The 23162-nt window shown below is 45.6% G+C and overlaps 1 protein-coding gene across 2 annotated transcripts in view; it reads left to right on the top strand.

Moving 5' to 3' along the window:
• The window catches only part of LOC124038519 (fibulin-1-like), a 50946-nt gene that overhangs the window by 9802 nt on the left and 17982 nt on the right, over nucleotides 1-23162 (top strand). The window contains exons 2-16 of one of the 2 annotated variants that reach the window (XM_046354522.1): nucleotides 475-583; nucleotides 2391-2523; nucleotides 3704-3854; nucleotides 4220-4288; nucleotides 4399-4491; nucleotides 4644-4781; nucleotides 5248-5385; nucleotides 6088-6231; nucleotides 6537-6662; nucleotides 7343-7468; nucleotides 10024-10143; nucleotides 10290-10421; nucleotides 10695-10818; nucleotides 21878-22020; nucleotides 22712-22849. In XM_046354522.1, the coding sequence (XP_046210478.1) occupies nucleotides 475-583; nucleotides 2391-2523; nucleotides 3704-3854; nucleotides 4220-4288; nucleotides 4399-4491; nucleotides 4644-4781; nucleotides 5248-5385; nucleotides 6088-6231; nucleotides 6537-6662; nucleotides 7343-7468; nucleotides 10024-10143; nucleotides 10290-10421; nucleotides 10695-10818; nucleotides 21878-22020; nucleotides 22712-22849 (1884 nt within the window). Of the gene's footprint in view, nucleotides 1-474; nucleotides 584-2390; nucleotides 2524-3703; nucleotides 3855-4219; nucleotides 4289-4398; nucleotides 4492-4643; nucleotides 4782-5247; nucleotides 5386-6087; nucleotides 6232-6536; nucleotides 6663-7342; nucleotides 7469-10023; nucleotides 10144-10289; nucleotides 10422-10694; nucleotides 10819-21874; nucleotides 22021-22711; nucleotides 22850-23162 lie in introns of both variants that reach the window. The other variant, XM_046354512.1, reaches the window with a different exon arrangement.

Here is a 23162-nt window from a genome sequence, read left to right as displayed (position 1 = left end):
ATAATCGTTCTAAACATGTCAATCCTCATGTATTACTCACCCAGCAAAATAGACTCCGTTGTATGCAAGACATGGCTTGGAACCACAATTTATTCTGTTCTAACAGTTTAGTTTCTAATTCATGTGAGAGTGTTTCTTATCCCTTTGGGTTGACTGTCACCTTATGTAACATAGAAGGTGGCTCTGTGCATCATGAGTAACCTGAGCCCTGAAGGCTAGCGTTAGCTCACGGCGCTAGTGCCTGGGCTTTAGCTCAGCAGGCTAACACCCCTATCATGGGAGATCGAATGCAGATGTTGACAGCTCTCATGGGTCTCTAACTGTTTTAGAGGACTGATGAGTCACAGTCCATTTGGGGTCTCTAGATCTCCCACACCGATACTGTTGCGCTCGCTTCAGTAGGCCAAGCCACGGCATTCAGCATAAGCCCATGAATAACACACGCTGTTTGTTTGTGGGTGTGTCCATCCACAGGTGGCAAACAGATCTCCATAGATGAGTGCTGTAAGGATGGTCGGGTTCGGGGCATTGACAACCAGGACTGCACAGCCATCCCTCTCATCTCTGAGTCCACCACGTGCAGGTGAGTGGGGCCTTTTTTTACAGTAGTTAATGTACTCTCTGACTGAACAGCCTTACTCAGAGAAATACAGTGACTATAGAAAATAGATTATATTTCTATGCTCTTAACCTCTGTGCCCATAGGGGGGACTGCTTACCTCAGTATTAGTCCCATGGGGTTGGTTGACTGTAAACGGTATAGATAGACTATGGTGCAATAGGTATGGTGGTAGGCCATAGTGTGAGAGGACTTTACCGTACCCCCCGGTCGTAAATCCCCAGCCACATTCTTGAATTGACGTGAGAGCAGGAGACATTACACTAGTGATAATAACAGTGTAATAACAGGGTAATAACAGCTCTGGTAGTAAGAGTAGAAGGTGTTCTGCCACAGGTTCAAGGCCAATAAGGAGGAGATCTGTCGCTCCATCTTCTCTCTGATGGCAAATGTATTGACATTGGCTACCCAAGTGATCCAGAATTTTTTCAAATTATAGAGTAAGGGTGGAAGTGTGATGGTTTTTGGTTGAAGGGGGGGGGGTGTTGGGTTTAGGGTTTAGAGAGAGGGGGTATTGCCAAATCCAGGAAATACCACTGAGGTGAAACTATAGAGAGAGGTCTGGAAAGGACTGGAGTGGGGGAAGAACAGGAAATCAGAGATCTTATTTCAGACACACACATAAAAAAGACAAGAAGAGAAAAGGCAGTCAGGAGCACTGCTGTGCCCTTAAAAGGTTCTGCGGAGGTGACGTGAGTGCAGTTGTCATGGGGACAGATCTAGATTATAGGGAAAGAGAGAATTTCTGGTAAGAGGGTTGATAAAGACAGGCTAGTTGGTAGAGGAGTGGAGTGGAGAGGAGACCTAAGTGCTGCACAGTACCCAATCTCGTAAAACAGACAATGGGTTTCACGCCCTCCCTTGAGACAGACAGGCAGAAACAGGCAGACACACTGACAGACAGACACAAGCACCCCTGAACTTATTGTCCTTCCTCAGAGTAGCAAACCATCTCTCCCGCTGGAGCACCGTAACCCAGTCTCAGTTGATGGTATGATAAAGAGGTGTTCTGCCTGCTCTCACTCACTTCAGATCTGATTATTTCCAACAGACTCACACAGCTCTTTGTCTACCTCCGTTTTCTCCTTTGAAGTCTTAGGGTCCTGTAACTGTTTCTGGTTTTACTGTAAAAGATTCATGAAGCCACTCTAGCTGGAGAGACAGGTCAGATAGTTGGAAATCACTGGTCATCCTGCTGTCAGGAAGTTCTCCCTGGCCTGTCCAGACTCGGAGAGGGATGTAATTCCAGTAATGTTGTCCGGGAATTCGGGTTACGAAATCCAAGCAGGATTTCTGGTATAACCTGGGAATTTTGGGAAGGTTACCGGAATTTTGCAACTCTATCTAGAAAGTTTTGCCGCCCTACAGCCCTCTGTGTCCATCAGAGGAGGGACATCCAATGGGAGGTGGGAGGGTTAAAACAGTGACGGTAAATAATGGATTCTTAAGTTAGCTTCACTGTACCCATAACAGTTAGCATGGTAAGCCAATTGGAGACAGTGCTGCATTGACCCGACTCTGGTAAAGTGAAGATAATGAACACAAAACAAAGTTTTAATCCACCTTGAGTTTACACAGGGCTTTCCTTCTTCACTCAACCCACGTACAGCAGCTGCACCAACCAGGACTATTAGCAGATCCCCAGTAGGCATGCCTGGGGCTCTTTTTAACAGGAAGCACTTTGAGACAGAGCTCTATTCCACTAAGGAGCACATTGATGGAGTTAAGAATAAACTGTGCTCCCTGTGTCTTTCCTGTTCCTGTCTGACAGGATAGTGCAGGAGCAGTGCTGCGCTGCGGTTCTGGAGGACAATATCTGCACCAGTGGCATCAACATGGCCAAAGAGCAGGGGGTCTGTGACACACAGTTCACTGGAAGCACCTGCGAGACCAAGACTGCCAAGGTGTGTGTGTGTGTGTGTGTGTGTGTGTGTGTGTGTGTGTGTGTGTGTGTGTGTGTGTGTGTGTGTGTGTGTGTGTGTGTGTGTGTGTGTGTGTGTGTGTGTGTGTGTGTGTGTGTGTGTGTGTGTGAAAGACTGTCCGCGTGTGCGTATACAGCCAAATACTTGTGTTTACATGCGTGTGTATCAAAAGTGTGTCGGGGGAAGTAATCATTGACCGCTTCAAGAACCTCACGCTGATCACCGTACATCACTCCGATGGACGTGCAATTTTTGCAGGAGAGTGAATGAGATCGAGTGTCCGTGTGTGTGTGTGCCTGGTGAGCAGGTTGAAACATGTCACTCTGGGGAGGAGTGAGGAATGGAGCTTGTTGCTGACAGGTAGATGATCAATTCCCCTCAGATATTCTATGCCAGGGTGGACTCTCTACACCTGGCTGTCCTCTTCCTCGGGATCCTACACAACCCTCTATGCACCCATCCTGCTGCACACTATGGCATCAGTCAAGGTCCTTGAAGCATTTTGCCAAGTGAGCCACAGTACATTTGCCCAGGAGAATGAGGTCGTTGTTAGTGCAGGCAGCAACACGCCTTTACTTGATCCGCCCCCGAATTGCAGGTGTCGGCTGATTGCATTGAGGTGTGCTGCGTTTGATGAATGGGAGTTTAGAGTGGGGGAGGAACCATAGCATACCATGGTCATTTTTAAGCTCCCCCTAAAAGCTCTCAGTACACTACCACTTTATTTTCTTTGTAATTTAGCAGACGCTCTTATCCGGAGCGACTTACAGGAGCAATTACGGGTTAAGTGCCTTGCTCAAGGGCACATCGTTTTTAAAAGTTACAAAAAAAAGAGTCAGCTCGGTTATTCGAACCAGCGACTGTTCGGTTACTGGGCCAACGCTCGTAACCACAAGGCTGCCTGCCACAACCGCACCACTCAACACCTCAAGGACAGCGATGATAGACAGACCAGACAGACACACTCAAACTAGATTCCTCCCCTTTGACAAGCCCGGATGGATCCCCTTCAGAAAATGGTGATAGATGATGGTGGGGAAGTTGTAAAGAAGTGGTGATGATGATGTAATTTCCCCCCGTCCGTCCGTCCGTCTGTCATTCTGGCCAAATGATGCATATAAACACATTGAGTAATCGTATATCTCTGGTCTGACCCCTTCAGATGTGCTGTGACTGTTGTCTGCTGGGCCGGGCTGCTCGCGAGCATGGTCTGACCTGTGACCACAACCTGTCTCTGGGCTATCAGTGTGGCCTGGTGTCCCGGGCCTGCTGCGATGATGGAGCCCCTGATGTGGAGACCAGAAACTCCCTGGGTAAGAGAATCAACTCTAAGACGAGGGAAGGACTAATGGTAGAGGGTGAAGAGACGGTGGAGGGATCGAGGGAAGAGAGGTGGAGAAGTCAAGCGAGTGGAGTGGTGGGAGGAGGTGAATGCTGGAGTAGAGAGGTGGAGAGTGGAGAGTGGAGAGTGGAGAGTGGAAGGATGTTTGGAACGTTATTCTTTCTAGTGTATGTCCAATGCTACTCTGCCCTCTGGTGGTCATTAGGAGACAGGGGTCTTACTGTCGTTTTAGTAAAGAACTCCATTGTCCTGATGCATTCATTGGTTTCAACACTCTTTGTTTGCGAACTTAGTTTTGGCCAATACTGGTAAATCTTCTCCTTTCTTTCCCCACAGTTTCTGACAAAGACAACGAGACCTTCACTGAGAAGGAGAATCCCTTACCGAATAACATGTGCAGCAGCGGTAACAACCCCTCCACACATGACCTTCACATGTTTGTAATAGACTGTGTCCTCACAGAGAAAGTCAGGAACACGAGTCATTTATCTTCTGTTTGTTTATAATGTGCACAGGATTAGCCAAGTGTGCACAGGAATGTGTGGGCAACAGCACCTGTGCCTGCTTCAAAGGTTACAAACTCAAACCAGATGGGAAGAACTGTGAGGGTGAGTAGACTGGAGGTTCAGTACCAGCCATATCTTGTTGAAAAGTTAGTGAGCTGGAATAAAACATCTAGTAGCTCCCAAGGACTAGGATTTCTCACCTCGTAGATACGGCTTCCATACTATCCGCCCCTCTTCCTCCCTCCATCTCCCAGATATAAACGAGTGCCTGCTGGGGGCCAGTAACTGCAGAGGAGGCGAGCACTGCATCAACACAGTGGGGTCATTCCGTTGCCAGAGAGAGGTCAGCTGTGGTACTGGCTACGAGCTCACAGACAGCAACAACTGCAAAGGTCAGATGTCACAACACAATGCCTCCTACAGGGGGAAAGGGAATAAGGAAGGATCAATATGTATGATTCATGATTCATACATCCATGATAAATTGGATCTATCTGCCTGCCTGCCTGCCTGCCTGCCTGCCTGCCTGCCTGCCTGCCTGCCTGCCTGCCTGCCTGCCTGCCTGCCTGCCTGCCTGCCTGCCTGCCTGCCTGCCTGCCTGCCTGCCTGCCTGCCTGCCTGCCTGCCTGCCTGCCTGCCTGCCTGCCTGCCTGCCTGCCTGCCTGCCTGCCTGCCTGCCTGCCTGCCTGCCTGTCTGTCTGTCTGCCTGCCTGTCTGTCTGTCTGTCTGTCTGTCTGTCTGTCTATTCCCAGCTGGTAGAATTTGACTTGCAATGAAACTATTGTTGAATATTTATGAGAATAGATTTGAATCACATACAGTTTGATTTTCCTCGTACAACATGCCTTCTTTCCCCAGACATTGACGAGTGTGAGTCAGGAACCCACAACTGCTCCCCGGACTTTGAGTGTCAGAACACTCAGGGGTCGTTCCGCTGTCTGCCCAAGAACCAGTGTGGCGATGGATACATCCAGGACGCCATGGGCAGCTGCATCGGTGAGCATCAGGACCCTGACAGACGTTACCATGGCAACCTATCATCAAGGCAACACATAACCCCATCCATCCCACATGTACCCCCAAACCCAGTATCTTCAAAGTACAGTTCACAGTGTTCTCTGACATACATGGCATATTTTAGGGACTCATCATCGTAGTGGTGGCGGGGAGGAAGGGGCACAATGGGTTCAGTGATATGACCCTGTGGTGCCCTTTGTGAACCACATCAGAGTTGAAGAGGCGAAGCGAGAGGTCTGACTGCGGCCCAAAATCTGTCCTTGCGAGAAATAAGTGTAAAGCAGACCAAGTGGGATTTTCTTTTGTATGAAGGTCAATGAGAGAGTGTCGAATTCGGTCAACACAAAATTTGATTGCACATTTTCTAAGTAAGGCTTATTTGATCAAATAGAAGTTTTGTAATGTTTAGGTTGTTTACGAATGTACTGATTTAAGTGGACTCACGTGGTATCCCGGCAACTTTGAAAAAACAATTCTATATCAGAGTTGGGCATGTAGTTGACATGAGTATCTGCCTTCTCATTGGCTAGAATGTTCCCACAAGCTCCTCCTCCTCCTCCCGCCTGCCTTCCGCATTTGCGAACATTCATTCCCATTGTTAGAGCAGACAGTCCAATATCTTGTCAATATATAGATAATCTTTGCCCGTCTGTACAGTATAACCTCTGATCTCTATCCCAGACATCAATGAGTGTCTGGCCCAGACAGAGCTGTGCCGCCCTGGCCAGTTATGTATGAACACGATGGGCTCCTTCACCTGCCAGAGGAACTCTATCAACTGTGGCCGGGGATACCACCTCAACGACGGCGGCAACCGCTGCGTTGGTACGTACAACTGCCTCACTTGCATACTTAGACCTCATCATGCCAGTTGGGGATAAGGCCTTCATAAGGCCCCGCTCCTGGGCTATATTGGACACCTCTGTCCAAGGGAGCCTCAACATTCCCAGTGTACACTGCAGCACTGCTAGAATGGATCTCTGCCACGTTCACCTCCATTGATTAGCATCAGCAACCGGATACTGTAGCCTACATTTCCATGTATTTCCTGTGGCCTCGCTATCCTTTTGCTTAAGAATGTGCTTGTTTCTTCCTGTAATATCTTGTGGTCTCGCTCCCCCCTGGTGCAGATATCGATGAGTGTAAGGGTCCTGATGGTGCGTGTGCAGGCCACGGCTGTATCAACCTGGTAGGATCGTTCCGTTGTGAGTGTAAGGCTGGCTTCAACTTCAACAGCATCAGCCGCGTCTGCGAAGGTACGCACGGACTTAATCCTCCTTGTAGTTACATGGCAGTGTGATGTCAGTTGATGTAAGCAGGACGCCAACAGTCATGACTGTTTTAAGGCATCTGTCATGTCAGTGTTATCACAGTGTTATGTAGGTCTTATGACAAAGGGTTCAAGTTAAGGGTCACCCAAGACTGGGTGGCTGTTATACAATAATGTTATTTTAAAAATAAGGCACGAGGGGTTGTGATATATGGCCAATATACCACAGCTGAGGGATGTTTGTATGCACGATGCAACCTGGTGTGCCTGGATACAGCCCTTAGCCGTGGCATATTGGCCATATACCACAAACCCCTGAGGTGCCTTATTGCTATTATAAACTGGTTACCAACGTAATTAGAGCAGTTCTCAAACCATGCTTTTTATAAAATAATCAAATATATACCAATTAGCAGATGCTTATATCGAAAGCGATTGACAATCATGCATATATTATTTTACGTATTGGTGGCTTCGGGAATCAAACCCACAATCCTGGCGTTGCAAGCGCCATACTCGGTCAACTGAGTCATACAAGGCCAGAATATTGTCCTCTGTGCTTGGGTCTGTAGATGTGTCATACAGGACCAGGATACTGGATACAGTCATCTGTGCTTGCTCAAACTGTAGATGTTCAAGTTAGTGTCGTTTTCTTCTGTGTCTTAGATATCAACGAGTGCAGGCACTACCCTGGGCGCCTCTGTGCCCACAAGTGTGAGAATGTCCTGGGGTCCTATAAGTGCAGCTGCACCCAAGGCTTCAAGCTGGCCAGCGACAGCAGGAACTGTGACGGTAATGCAGCCTTCAAAGGATAACAGAGGTGTTCAAAACTGGGCTTCTCTCATTGGCCATCTCTTTTTTTGCCTTACTGAAGTTTGTGGTCATGTATTTTTCTCAAGATCATGTGCAGCATCTTTATTTGTAAAGATATACACATCAATACACTACGGAAAGCAGAGCAGAGATACAAAACACTTTGTTAGCATTTGTCAGCATTTATTTTAACACTTGGAAGGAAATAGCACCTCCTGTGTGCACTGCTGGTAATACCGTATACCCCATTATTGTACCGGAACTGTAAAGATATGGAAATCTGGAGGCACTAAAACACCACATTTTAGAGAGTTTTGAGATTATTCCACAAGTAAGGTGCGAAAAAACTAAAAGCAGATTTACATAATTTAGTGGAAATGGAAGGGATCTCCAAGACCGGGTCTGGTAGCTCGTACGTCTGTAGGTTAACAATGAAGTAAGGTACGGCGGAAGTTTGTGTAAGAGGGCTGCATAAACAGAAAGAGTGCAATGCATCGATCTACGAGACCTCTGAGGCCCAGCCTACTTTCTGAGACCGAAGGCAGTGAGGTGAACTGAACTTGTCGCCCTTAATAAAGCATAGTGCGCCATGATAAACTACGCCCAATGTCTTCAATACAGTGGCAGCTGCGTTCATATAGCCGATATCACCATGATCTATACTGTCGACTGAATGATTTGTTTTCTGTTATTTAACAAAAAGGCATGCCATATTCCTATAAATAAATAGCATTTTATCTCTTAACTTCTTAATTAACTAACTCATCCAGATATTTAGAAGCGGGGACACGATCAACGTGGGCCTAGAGAAAGTTTACACTCACAGTTTTCACATTTTGCTGTCTTAAAATAAAATTCCAAAATTGATAGATTTTCTAACGGTGTATACAACATACTTCACATTTTCTATCGGTGTATACAACATACTTCACATTTTCTATCGGTGTATACAACATGCTTCACATTTTATATCGGTGTACACAACATACTTCACATTTTCTATCGGTGTACACAACATACTTCACATTTTCTATCGGTGTACACAACATACTTCACATTTTCTATCGGTGTATACAACATGCTTCACATTTTATATCGGTGTACACAACATACTTCACATTTTCTATCGGTGTACACAACATACTTCACATTTTCTATCGGTGTACACAACATACTTCACATTTTCTATCGGTGTATACAACATACTTCACATTTTCTATCGGTGTACACAACATACTTCACATTTTCTATCGGTGTACACAACATACTTCACATTGTCTATCGGTGTACACAACATACTTCACATTTTCGAAATGCAAGAAATTTTTCTGAACATTATCCAAATGAATAACAAATACAACACAAAGATGTATATCCATTTTTTGGGGGGGGGGGTCAAAATTGCTCAAGCACAATACATTTTGTTGGGAGTCGTTGATGAACAACAATATTCAAACCTTTTCTCTCATTTTCAAGCAGATTTACATCTGGTCTAAGACTGGACCACTCAGGAACACTCAACACCTATTGGAAATCCATTATGGTGTGTCTTTGGAATTAACATTTGTGGAAAAATTCAACTCTATCCCAGGGTTATGTATTCAGAAGACTGAGTCAGGGTTTTTATCTGGCCTTTGCTTCGTTCATATTTCTTTTGTTCCTGACAAAATCACCAGTCCCTGCCAGTGACGATCATACCCATAAATAATGCTGCCGCCACAATACTTGAAGATACAGATCAACAACATTGTATTCACTCCACATTACTGGCCTGTGTGACAAAGTGAAAATAATTAAGTCTGTGTTAAAAAATCCACTCCAAATCCTCAATGATGTTTTCAACAAGGCTGTTTAGTAATACTGCAAGACAACGCAGCAAATAAATACACTTTTGTCACCAGCAGGGACTATTGAGTTTGTCAGGATCCAAATAAATATGAAAGGAGCAAAGCCCAGATATAAAGTTAGAGGAAAACCCATCTCAGTCTTCTGAAAACCCGAACCATTTGATAAAGTTGTATTTTTCAGCAGGACAATTACAAGAAAGTGTATGCCAAAGGCACGCCATAATGGCTTTCCAAGAGGTGTTGAGTGTTCCTGAGTGGTCCAGTCTCAATCCTGACATATATTTGCTTGAAAATCAGAGACAAGATTTGAATATTGCTGTCCATCAATGACCCCAAAACAAATGTACTGAGCTTGTGCAATTTTGACAAAAACAATTGGTACATGTTGCCCTAAGAGTTGTGCAAAGTTAGTACAATCGTCTTAAAAATTATTCACAACTATAATGGCTGCCAAACATGCTTCCACCAACTATTAACTCTGGGGTGTGAAGACATACGCAATTAAGACATCGTCATTTCTTTATTTTGGAGTAGGTTGTGTAGATCAGTAGCAAAATGAATTCCCTTTTAAGGCAGCAAATGTGAAGTCTGTGTAAGGAGTGTGTGTAGACTTTCACTAGCGACTGTACATATGCATAAATCATCAGATACATTGTGTCTCTAACTGAGTTACATTGTTGGGTGTAGATCTAAATGAATGCGAGAGCAGCCCCTGCAGTCAAGAGTGTGCCAACGTGTATGGCTCCTACCAGTGCTACTGTCGCCGTGGCTACCAGCTCAGTGACATAGATGGCATCAACTGTGAAGGTAAGCTAAAACGGTATCCGATGAGCCATAGCCTACTGTCAAACCCAATCAGGAGCCCCATAACTGAGGTATATCTTATCTTTACTTCCTGTACCCTGTACATCCACCATGTTTGACCTCTGATCTTTAACCTCTGACCTTTCCAGACATTGATGAATGTGCCCTGCCCACCGGGGGTCACATCTGCTCCTACCGCTGCAACAACACCCCTGGGAGTTTCTACTGCACCTGCCCCGCCACCGGCTACACCCTGGCTCCCAATGAACGCAGCTGCCAGGGTAAGGCCTCACTCCTCAGGGGGGTGCAGGAGTCCACAGCATGGGGTCATGGTCATACTGCAGATCAGAAGACATATTGTAAAAGTGATGATTCTGGGTACATGAGTAACCTCGCCTGAGACCTGAAAATGTATGCTAGCTCTCTGAGCTAATGCCTAGGATTTAGATTAGCGGTCTAACACATTCAAGGTTTGAACCCAGGGTTTTATGTTTGATATAAAGGATTTTCCATTTTTTGTGGTTCTGAGTTTATTTGTTTCTATTTCTGTCCAGATGTTGATGAGTGTGTGACAGGAACACACACATGCTCTGTGACAGAGAGCTGCTTCAACGTGCAGGGTGGATTCAGATGCCTGTCATTCGAGTGTCCGCCCAACTACCGCCAAGCAGGGGAGATGTGAGTACCTACTTACCTGAGGTCTCTTTCTCAAATAATGGGGGTATATATCTGTTTTAAGTTCACATACTCGTACTTGTGTCCTAAATAGTAGGCTCATTTTGGCTTTGACAACAGCTGATCAATTAGATATGGGGATGTGCTACCGAAATCAACTTATAGCGGGAAACAAAGCAATCACGCATGATGCATTCTCAGTGTGCGAAAATTGGATGAGTTGTGGTATTGAATTTTTTAAAAATTGTGTATGGTTTAAATGCCAGGATGTTATACTAATTTTGGCTCTTCGTCTATTAAAATTCAATGCACTCTTTTCCACAATGCATTGGAAGAGGTGGGCTGCGAGTGATAGGCCGTAGTTCTCTTGAAGTAGCCAGACAACAAAACTAGGCTACATAATTGGGAAGGTGCCGAATAATGAAGCTTCTGCGGTGGTGTTCAAACGTAGGAAAAGTAGTTTTTGTCTTCTTTAAAATGATCACGAGTATTGCATTGTAAGCAACATCTTTGAAAACAGAAGTATTTTTCTTTTTTTAAAGTGGATTTCTTTTTCCTAATTGAACATTTGTTTTGTTCTCTTGGCCTTCATCAGAGCTTGTCAGAGCTCTTGGCCTCCGTCAGAGCTTTTAAACTAAATACTAAATCATATTTTGCTGTCCAGCAGTTCTGGAGTGGATGGCTGCCTTTTTAGGGGCTCCTAACCAAATGTACTATTTTGTTAGTTTTTTTCGCATTCTTTGTAAGTTATTTTGGACATAATGTTGCTGCTAACATCTCTTATGACCGAAAATAGCTTCTAGATATCAGAACAGTGATTACGCACCTCGACCTGGATGAAGATTTCTTCTTTAATGAATCCGACTCTAAGGATATACCGCTTCCCTGAGACAAGGCCCTAATCCTCGCCATTCCCGTGAAGAAAAGACGGAAATACAGAGTGTGGAGGTCGGGGTGCCTTGTGAGAATTTGTCGGCGAGTGGGTATACCACTTCTACCATCCGTTCTATTGGCAAAAGTGCAATCACTGGAAAATAAACTGGATGATCTACGATCGAGACTATCCTACCAACAGGACATTAAAAATGGGAATATCTTATGTTTCACTGAGTTGTGGCTGAACAACGACACAGATAATATAGAGCTGGCTGGGTTTTCCGTGCATTGGGAGGACAAAGCAGCTACGTCTGGTTAGACGAGGGTTGGGGTGTGTGCCTATCTGTCAATAATAGCTGGTGCGAGATGTCTAATATTTAAGAAGTCTCGAGGTATTCCTCACCTGAAGTAGAGTACCTCATGATAAGCTGTAGACTACACTATCTACCAAGAGAGTTTTCATCTATATTATTCATAGCCATCTATTTGTTACCACAAACCGATGCTGGCACTAAGACCACACTCAACAAGCTGTATAAGGTCATAAGCAAACAAGAAAATGCTCATCTAGAGGTGGCGCTACTAGTGGCCAAGGACTTTAATGCAGGCTAACTTAAATCAGTTTTACCAAATTTCAACCAGCATGTCACATGTGCAACCAGAGGAAAAAAAACTCTAGACCACCTTTACTCCACACACAGAGACGCATACAAAGCTCTCCCTCGCCCTCAATTTGGGAAATCTGACCATAATTCTATCCTCCTGATTCCTGCTTACAAGCAAAAACTAAAGCAGGAAGTACCAGTGACTCGCTCAATACAGAAGTGGTCAGATGACACGGATGTTACACTACAGGACTGTTTTGATTAGCACAGACTGGATTATGTTCCGGGATTCATCCATTGGCATTGAGCAGTATCCCAGCTCAGCCAATAAGTGCATTGACGATGTCGTCCCCACAGCGACCGTATGTACATATCCAAACCAGAAGCCATAGATTACAGGCAACATCCGCGCTGAGCTAAAGGCTGGGACTGCCGCTTTCAAGGAGCGGGACACTAATCCGGGCGCTTAGAATAAATTGCGATATGCCCTCAGACTAACCATCAAACAGGCAAAGCATCAATACAGGACTAAGATGGAATCCTACTAACCTGGTTCTGACACTCGTCGGATGTGGTAGGGCTTGGAAACTATTACCGACTACAAAGGTAAACCCAGCCGCTGATTGCACAGTGATGCAAGCCTAGCAGATGAGCTGAATGCATTTTTTTCTCACCTCGAGGCAAGCAACACTGAAGCATGCATGAGAGCACCAGCTGTTCCTGATGACTGTGTTATCACGCTCTCCATAGCCAATGTGAGCAGGTCAACATTCACAAGGCTGCAGGGCCAGATTGATTACCAGGACATGTACTCAGAGCATGCGCGGACCAACTGGCAAGTGTCTTCACTGACTTTTTCAACCTTTTCCTGACTGAGTCTGTAATACTGGTCTGTTTCAAGCAGACTACCATAGTCCCTGTGCCTAAGAAGGTGAATGTAACCTGACTAAATGACTACCACTTCCACTTACGTCAGTAGCCTTGAAGTGCTTTAAAAGGCTGGTCATGGCTCACATCAAGACCATCATCCCGACTCCAATTTGAATACCACCCCAATAGATCCACAGATGATGCACTCTCAATCGCACTCCACACTGCCCTTTCCCACCTGGACAAAAGGAACACCTATGTGAGAATGCTGTTCATTGAATACAGCTCAGCGTTCAACACCATGTGCTCACAAAGCTCATTTTTATTTATTTTATTTTTTATTTCACCTTTATTTAACCAGGTAGGCTAGTTGAGAACAAGTTCTCATTTACAACTGCGACCTGGCCAAGATAAAGCATAGCAGTATGAACAGACAACCCAGAGTTACACATGGAGTAAACAATTAACAAGTCAATAACACAGTAGAAAAAAAGAGAGTCTATATACATTGTATGCAAAAGGCATGAGGAGGTAGGCGAATAATTACAATTTTGCAGATTAACACTGTAGGGATAAATGATCAGGTGGTCATGTACAGGTAGAGATACTGGTGTGCAAAAGAGCAGAAAAGTAAATAAATATAAACAGTATGGGGATGAGGTAGGTAAATTGGGTGGGCTATTTACTGATAGACTATGTACAGCTGCAGCGATCGGTTAGCTGCTCAGATAGCAGATGTTTGAAGTTGTTGAGGGAGATAAAAGTCTCCAACTTCAGCGATTTTTGCAATTCGTTCCAGTCACAGGCGGCAGAGAACTGGAACGAAAGGCGGCCAAATGAGGTGTTGGCTTTAGGGATGATCAGTGAGATACACCTGCTGGAACGCGTGCTACGGGTGGGTGTTGCCATCGTGACCAGTGAACTGAGATAAGGCGGAGCTGTACCTAGCATGGACTTGTAGATGACCTGGAGCCAGTGGGTCTGGCGACGAATGTGTAGCGAGGGCCAGCCGGCTAGAGCATACAGGTCGCAGTTGTGGGTGGTATAAGTAACAAAACGGATGGCACTATGATAAACTGCATCCAGTTTGCTGAGTAGAGTATTGGAAGCTATTTTGTAGATGACATCGCCGAAGTCGAGGATCGGTAGGATAGTCAGTTTTACTAGGGTAAGTTTGGCGTGAGTGAAGGAGGTTTTGTTGCGGAATAGAAAGCCGACTCTAGATTTGATTTTAGATTGGAGATGTTTGGTATGAGTCTGGAAGGAGAGTTTACAGTCTAGCCAGACACCTAGGTACTTATAGATATATTCTAGGTCGGAACCATCCACGGTGGTGATGCTAGTCGGGCATGCGGGTGCAGGCAGCGAATGGTTGAAAAGCATGCATTTGGTTTTACTAGCGTTTAAGAGCAGTTGGAGGCCACGGAAGGAGTGTTGTATGGCGTTGAAGCTCATTTGGAGGTTAGATAGCACAGTGTCCAAGGAAGGGCCGGAAGTATACAGAATGGTGTCGTCTGCATAGAGGTGGATCAGGGAATGGCCAGCAGCAAGAGCAACATCATTCATATATACATAGAAAACAGTCGGCCCGAGAATTGAACCCTGTGGCACCCCCATAGAGACTGCCAGAGGACCGGACAACATGCCCTCTGATTTGACACACTGAACTCTGTCTGCAAAGTAGTTGGTGAACCAGGCAAGGCAGTCATTAGAAAAACCGAGGCTACTGAGTCTGCCGATAAGAATATGGTGATTGACAGAATCGAAAGCCTTGGCCAGGTCGACGAAGACGGCTGCACAGTACTGTCTTTTATCGATGGCGGTTATGATATCGTTTAGTACCTTGAGAGTGGCTGAGGTGCACCCGTGACTGGCTCGGAAACCAGATTGCACAGCGGAGAAGGTACGGTGGGATTCGAGATAGTCAGTGACCTGTTTGTTGACTTGGCTTTCGAAGACCTTAGTTAGGGACCCTGGGACTAAACACCTCACTCTGCAACTCGATCCTGTACTTCTTGACGGGCCGCCTCCAGGTGGTAAGGGTAGGCAACAACACATCTGCCACGCTGATCCTCAACACTGGGGCCCCTCCTGTACTCCCTGTTCATCCACAACTGCGTGGCCAAGCACGACTCCAACACAATCATTAAGTTTGCTGACAACACAACAGTGGTAGGCCTGATCACCGACAACGATGAGACAGCCTATAGGGAGGAGGTCAGAGAACTGGCACCAGGACAACAACCTCTCCCTGAATGTGAGCAAGACAAAGGAGCTGATCTTGGATTACAGGAAATGGTGGGCCTAACAGGTCCCCATTAACATCGACGGGGCTGTAATGGAGCGGGTCGAGAGTTTCAAGTTTCTTGGTGTCCACATCACCAACAAACTATCATGGTCCAAACACACCAAGACAGTTGTGAAGAGGGCACTCCGGTGGCTGAAAAGATTTTGCATGGGTCCCCAGATCCTCAAAAAGTTCCACAGCTGCACCATTGAGAGCATCCTGACAGGTTGCATCACCGCCTGGTATGGTAACTGCTCGACATCCGACCGTACTGCACTACAGAGGGTAGTGCGTACGGCCCAGTACATCACTGGGTCCAAGCTTCCTGCCATCCTGGACCTATATATTAGGCGGTGTCAAAGGGCCCAAAATAATGTCAAAGACTCCAGTCACCCAAGTCATAGACTGTTCTCTCTGCTACCGCAAGGCAAGCGGTACCAGAGCGCCAAGTCTAGGTACAAAGGGCCCCTTAACAGCTTGTACCCCCAAGCCATATTACTGCTGAACAATTAATCAAATGGCCACCAGGACTATTTACATATTGACTCCCCCCTCCCTTTGTTTTTACACTGCTGCTATTCGCTGTTAATTATCTATGAATTATCACTTTCCCGCTACCAACATGTACAAATTAACTCGACTAACCTGTACCCCCGCACATTGACTCGGTACCGGCACCCCCTGTTTATAGCCTCGTTATTGTAATTTTATTGTAAGTTTTTAGTTTTTAATTTTATTTAGTGAAAGTCTATTTCTTGAACTGCATCGTTGGTTAAGGGCTTGTAAAGTAAGCGTTATTTCTACCTGTTGCATTTGACGCATGTGACCAATACAATTGCATTTGATTTTATTTCTGAATGTGTCGGCACCGGGGACTTGGGATGTGGCTGCGGTACTGATGACATGTTAATCTGGCCTTTTGATTTGAACGTCTGGATTGTTTTTGGTTTTTGTAGGCTAGGCTACCTATTGAATTATCCAAGCCTTTAGCAGTCATTCAGATCTCGTCCCCAATGATCAGTGCTTCAGTATATTATGTTGCTGTCCAGCGGTTCTGAATTTGCAATGCACCCGACTGTCCACGTTTTTCGGTCCAACAGCCTTTTGATTTGAACATACAAAACGTTTTAGGGTGTGTTCTAGGCTGTTTAATTTCATTTATATGTGTTACAGCACTTTGGTTTCACTAATAAATATGTTGACATATGAAACCAAATGATTGGTTTCTGTCTTCAGTCCTTTTTAGATGGGCTATATGGGCTACATGGGCTACGGTATAGGTCGAATATGATAGTCTGCCTATAACCAACCTGAATAGGCCTGTAACGCCATTCTTAATCTATTCAGAGCTTAGATAAATTAATCTAATTGGAATTTAGCTATTATCAGGCTGGTTATTATCAGGCTGGTTAATGCGATGCATGTCTGTTGAATGGAAACAAAGCTTTCTGAAGTATTGAGGTTTTCCAGCCAATTGTGTCAAAAATAGGTTTATTATTGATCACTAGTGGCACCTGCTGGTCAAATGAATTTAGAGCAGCCAAGTGATTATAGATGACGTCCCACACACTGTAGTGCATACACAGCATAACCTTTTTATCTTCTACCAAACCAATCAGGTGGTTGTCCGACAAAACGACGTTTCGGACGTCATTGATCACGTGCTTCTGGTAATGTGATACAGGCATCAGTACACTGCTTAGCGATTTTGACACATGCCTCGGAGCTCCGGTATTAAATGTAACATCACTAGTTTAACCACCCGATTGGTTCGGTATTGGTTTGGTAGAAGACAAAAAGGTTATGCTGTGTATGCACTACAGTGTGTGGGATGTCATTTATAATAATTTGGGTGCTCTAAATTATTTTGACCAGCAGGTGCCACTAGTGTACACTGTGTTGATCAATGCTTTGAGTAAACAACCTATTTTCAACAGAATTGCCTGGAAAACCTCAATGCTTCAAGAAGCTTTGTTCTGCATCACTAGTTTTAACTCCCTGTCTCTGGTTACTGTTAATGGAGTTCAAAGTACTCAGTCCCAATTAACTCCAGTTATCAACACTGACTCCCGGGAGCATATCACTCTGTTCAGGGTTAAATCAAGTAGAATGAATTTAACTCTAAATCTTTTTACTTTGTCATTTCAACTTTACTTGATTTACTGTGTCAAATGCAGTTGAAGTATGCAGTACGTTAGTATGGCCAACGTCACAAGCTTGTCAGGTAAGGAGTTCTCAGTTAAATTCTCATGATTTCAGGGAACCCCTTGTTGGTCAAGAGAACATAAGCCTTTTCACTCTACTGAGCCGAGTCAAGCATTACTGGGCTGGCCTGGTTACACATCCAGGATGTGGATGGAAAGGATAATGTGAAAATAAAAATATCAGAGCCAGCACGGCATGGTCGGGTCGATATAGTGTGGATCAGGCACCAGTTATTTTATGGCCACTGCTCTATAGTATATACACAACCTAAACCCCATCTCCAACTCCTACCTCTGTATGGACGCTGTGCATGCCCAATGTTGATGCACAATCAGTTAGGATTCAGTTAAAGCATGTTCTGTTATATTCCGTGTTAATGCAGGCAGTTGAGTGACGAAATGTAATACTTTGCTTCGATATGTTCTTGCATGACCCTACAGGGGGCAGAGTGACACTTGCCGTTCCACAGAAACACATGAGGCTGCTGATTCTGATGTGACTTTGCCCCTACCAACCTAGCCCCACCCAGCTAGCAGCATGCCATGCACGGCAAATCAAACTTATACCTCTCTATTTTCTCTGTTTCTCTGTTTGTTCTATCTGTCCGTCTTTGTCTTGTCTTGTTCTGTCCCTGGCCCTTGTCTTTCCTTACAGTCGTTGTGACCGCTTGCTTTGCAATCAGACTAGCTTGTGCCTGGCCTCGCCTCTGAGAATAACTTACTACCACCTCACCTTTCCCACCAACATCCCTGTGCCAACTAACGTCTTTCGCATGGGCCCGTCCAACACCGTGCCCGGAGACCACGTCCAGATTGCCATCGTTGGCGGCAACGAGGGCAGCTTCTTCAGCGCTCAGAGAGTACCCTCTGGTGGCGTGATGGCTGTGGTGCAGCCCATCACCGAGCCACAGGACTTTGAGCTGTCTCTGGAGATGAGACTGCTGCATTACGGCACCACCAGCACCTACCTAGCCAAAGTCCTTGTGTTTGTTGTCCAGGAGCACCCTATAATGCCGTTCCAGAGTAGAGAGTAGTAGCATAGCAACAAAATAGGTCTGTAACGACAACAGCAAAAAAAGAGCAAACACTGCGACGATAAGCAAACACTAACACAGCTGACGTAGACCTCAAGCCGCATAGCTGTCATTTGTCTCATTGTTTTTGTTCCTGTTTTGTTTTTGTGATTACTGTAGCTTATTCCATGTATTCCCCAGCAAGACAGGCCAAATGTAATGTCCTCTGTTGGAGGTATGGCGTTTGAATGGCCACTAGGTGGCACTCTAGGGCAGGGTATTGAGGTAGTTGCCTGGGGATGCCTATTGATTACCGTACAGCATTGTGAATGATCATTTACATGTTGTAGTCCTAATATCTTAGTGTTGACTTGTTGAATAAATTGAATAAGACGTTCAATCCGGATCTACTTTCTAACATACAGTATGTTTTGTGGACAGCATCAGTTATCTTATTTTGAATAGGAGACTTACATAGCTGGGGGCACTATGACCTGTAACCTAAGTATGCAGTTAATGTATGGGGCAAGAGTATGTGATTTGTAAAAACATATTGTCAGTGGCACATCTGTTTAATAGAACTGTGATATTCCCGTAGGTGATTATCAATGTTTTATATGGCGTATTAGCACTGTCAAGTCATGGTTGATTTGGTGGAAGCAGTTAATTGTTGGATGTACATACTTTTAAACCGGTCTCACATCCTGCACCAGCCTATTTATATTTTAGGAATAATGTGAAATGCACAGATAGATTCTACTGCATACTGCGTGTATAAAACCAAGCACACAGTGAATCAAATACAAGGCAGGGCAAGTGACAGGTGATGGGATGCAGTCATGGAAGACAAGGAAATATGTCTAGCACACAGTATAAATAGCCTGACGTGCCGTTAGGCCACTAGTCAGAGTCTGCCTGGGCTGTGGCTTAAAATAACTGTAAATTCATGTGTGGGTACCAGGTTCCTCCTGACCTGTCAGAGCAGTAAGGATGCACCTCTCTATTGGGGATATCCTTCAAATAAAAAAAACATGGCGGTCGGGACACAGCTACAGAACACTAGGTTTTCCTCTCTACTCTGACACTGAGTTATGGGGATCTGGGTTCTGGCCGGTGGTCTGAACAATTTGTGGCGGAGCAACATCACCGCTCGGAGAATGACTGATGCCCTGCTGTATTTGTGTTGGGGCGTTATCAATGAGCAGACTATAAATAATAATTACCCAGAAAACTTTGCAGCGCTTGACCAGAGGACTTCCATCCCATCCAACAGTCTGTTTTCCTTTCTGGTCTTGAAGTATTGGGGTTTTTCTGTAGGGCTGGGTCTCTCCGGGCCACGTGAGCTGGAGAGAGAGATGAGAGGACTGGGACGCAAGGGCCTTCCTGTGGCACGCACACACACACCACACACACACGCACACCACACACACACACACACCACACACGCACGCACACACAAACACCACGCACGCACGCACACACACACACACACACACACACACACACACACACACACACACACACACACACACACACACACACACACACACACACACACACACACACACACACACACACACACACACACACACACACACACACACACACACACAGGCCATAATTAGCACTCTTCTCCACTTGCTGTCTTGTCTTTGATGTACCCCGCTCTGGGCGAGGGGCAGTTCACCCTGGGTCATTATAATCTCGTCAATTTACTCTGTGGCCCAGCGGAGCAGAGCATTCGCCCTGTCCTCCAGGGCCTGCTCTCTCCTCTCGCTGCTGCAGGCCGAAGTATTATAAACTTGGAGAACATTTTGTGGCTTTGGCCTGGACCAAAGCAAAACTTGGACCCAGCCGCTAATTGCTAATTACAAGCCCCTACCCAGTGGCGGCTTTACTTTTTGTCAGGGGCTTCTCCCCTCTCTCCATGTAAGGAGCCGTGCAACCCGAGCCAGGTTCTGGCCTGGGGTTGAGCTGCTGCCTATAGGTCCCACGAGGAGAGATAATGAACCACTATGTAGCTACATTATATATTATACTGGAGCAGAGGTGGACGTTGACTGGATCTATACATGTTACTCTTGGAAACCAGAGCCAAATCATGTAGGCACTGGCCAGCTACTTACAGGGTGACGCATATTGCATAAACTTCTGTTTGAAGCCCATCCACACAAGACTATTTAAGCGGCATATAGGGTATTTTGGCTGTTTGGACTAGGTTCATAGAGAAGCTGAGTTCATTGGGAAGAGCATGATACATCCTTACACTCCACCAAGCTGAGGAGATAACAGCTGACGTTGAGTTGCAGAATTTGTTTTGATATGTTTTGTAACCAGGACCTCTCTCGTCATCCCCAGGGCCTTGATGATTTAACGACAGGGCTCTGTCCCTGGTGCTTGGGGGGTGAAGAAGCAGTTCCTCTCAGATTCCAGTACAGGTTCCTGGCAGCGTAGCGGCCCTGTAGTTGTAGGTATGCTGGTGGGTGGCGTTTGTTTCAGCGGGGTCTCCCCTTGAGCTGCCACTGATTAGACTGTGAAATAAACCGTCTTAAATAATGGGATGAGAGCAGCTTGGAGCGCTTGGGAGTTGTCTAGTCATGTTCTTCACAATTTAGGAGACTTTTAAAACCCCCCTCGTCCCATAAATTCTCCTCAGGAGATTATCAGATACGAAGCCGGGGACACACGCTCAACAAATCCAAAATATTTTCCCGCGAGCAGGTCGTGCATCATTCTCCCATCTCCTCTTAGTATTTCGTATTTCACTCCTCTTCTCTCCACAAAAAACCCCCACAACCGGTGCATCAGAAACTGAACCGTATCAGAAGCTGAACCATATCAGAAACTGAACCATCCACGTCTACCAAAGCCTCCAGCAGGCACAATCTGCCTGCTATGTGATCTTTGGCCGTCATTGTTTTATTATTCTTGCTAGCCACATTCAGTACCATTTTTATTATTTTTTTAATGTCAAACATTATACCCAGCATCCCCCGCTGTCGTCGGACAGATCGTGTTTGTGTAGCGGTCTTTTCACAGGCCCTGCTGAGTTCTTGATTGTGCGGTTGTACTTCTCCCTTTGAAGAGGATGCCCTGTCATTGTGACCACCAGGGGAGGAACTGAAGGCGGTTGGTGCCTATAGGCTTTTTATAGTCTCACCCCTAAAGGTCAGAGGCTGTGTGTGCATGTTTTTCTTCTCTTAGCAGGGCGAGAGTTGAGCGCTCAGACACCATCCGCTGTGTGAAGTCATGCCAGCCCAACGACATTGGCTGTGTACTGGACCCCGTACACTCCATCTCCCACACCGTCATCTCCCTGCCCACCTTCAGGGAGTTCACCAAGCCAGAAGGTAGGGGCGCAATCTCAGACACTTATTTGGATTACAGCGAACTTTCTTTTTTTCAGACCCAGTGTTTTTTTTTCCACGGCATGTTATATAAAAAAAAAAATTGCAAGTGTAGTCCTTTTTATGTTACCTCTTGCCCAAAATCAGCCAATGCTTAAGAGTGTTGTTGACAGTGTACTTGTAATGTCGTGCACCAGACATGTCCTCCGAAACTCAGTATATATTTGAGCTGTGTTCATCCAAAGCCTGGGGATGAGGTTAATGTACTGGTAACACTATCAAGTATTGGCTAGCCGCTAGCCCAAAACCAATGACTAAGTGTCCCTTAGGATGGATCTGACTGACTGACCACTGTAATCACACACAGACAAACCGAAGAAAACTTGGTCCTACATGTGGTGCATGTTTCAGACACACTCATCCTCAACTTCATGGGAAGTTAAATCCTTGTTGTTTCTCATGAGCTCCTCATCGGGGTGTTTAGGAATTGCAGGCCTCCAACTGAACAACAGCACTGAACACCCATTTGCCCCATCATAACCCCCTCTGCACACTATAAACCCAGAGCTCAGCCGCCTCCCATTTAATTGTCTTCCCCCGAGGAGAAGTTGGCACGAGCCTGGCTGTTTCAAACCCAGCCTGATTATGAGGGTTTAAAGCTCTTTTGTCTCTAATTGTTATCTTCTTCCAACAGAGATCGTTTTCCTGAGAACCATGTCGCCGGCGCACTCCTCCCCCCAACTCAGCTCTGACATTGTCTTCGACATTCTGGAGGGAAACGTCCAGAACTCCTTCGACATCGTCAAGCGACAGGAGCATGGCATGATTGTGGGTGAGTGGAAAGAAAGGAGGAGGGAAGGTGGCTAGGAACAGATCGTGGGTGAGTGGAGCGAAGGGATGCAGCTAGCTAGGCCATACGTGGCTTGACTTGGTTATTAAGGTATAAGTAACTCCTCAAATGACTAGGGACAAATAACAATAGCAGGAGACCACTATGGGTTCTCCCTAGTCCCGAGGCCTGGACGGATGGATATTTCATTTGCTCTGAGACCCAAAAGAATAGTGGTTTTCTGACCTAATTTCGCATTACGAAAAGGCTTTTTTTTCCCCTTTTTTTTTTTTTTTTTAACCAAATGCATATGTGT

Source organism: Oncorhynchus gorbuscha, linkage group LG01 (assembly GCF_021184085.1).
Source record: "Oncorhynchus gorbuscha isolate QuinsamMale2020 ecotype Even-year linkage group LG01, OgorEven_v1.0, whole genome shotgun sequence".
Lineage (NCBI taxonomy): Eukaryota > Metazoa > Chordata > Actinopteri > Salmoniformes > Salmonidae > Oncorhynchus > Oncorhynchus gorbuscha.
This window is presented reverse-complemented; position numbering and strand designations above follow the sequence as displayed.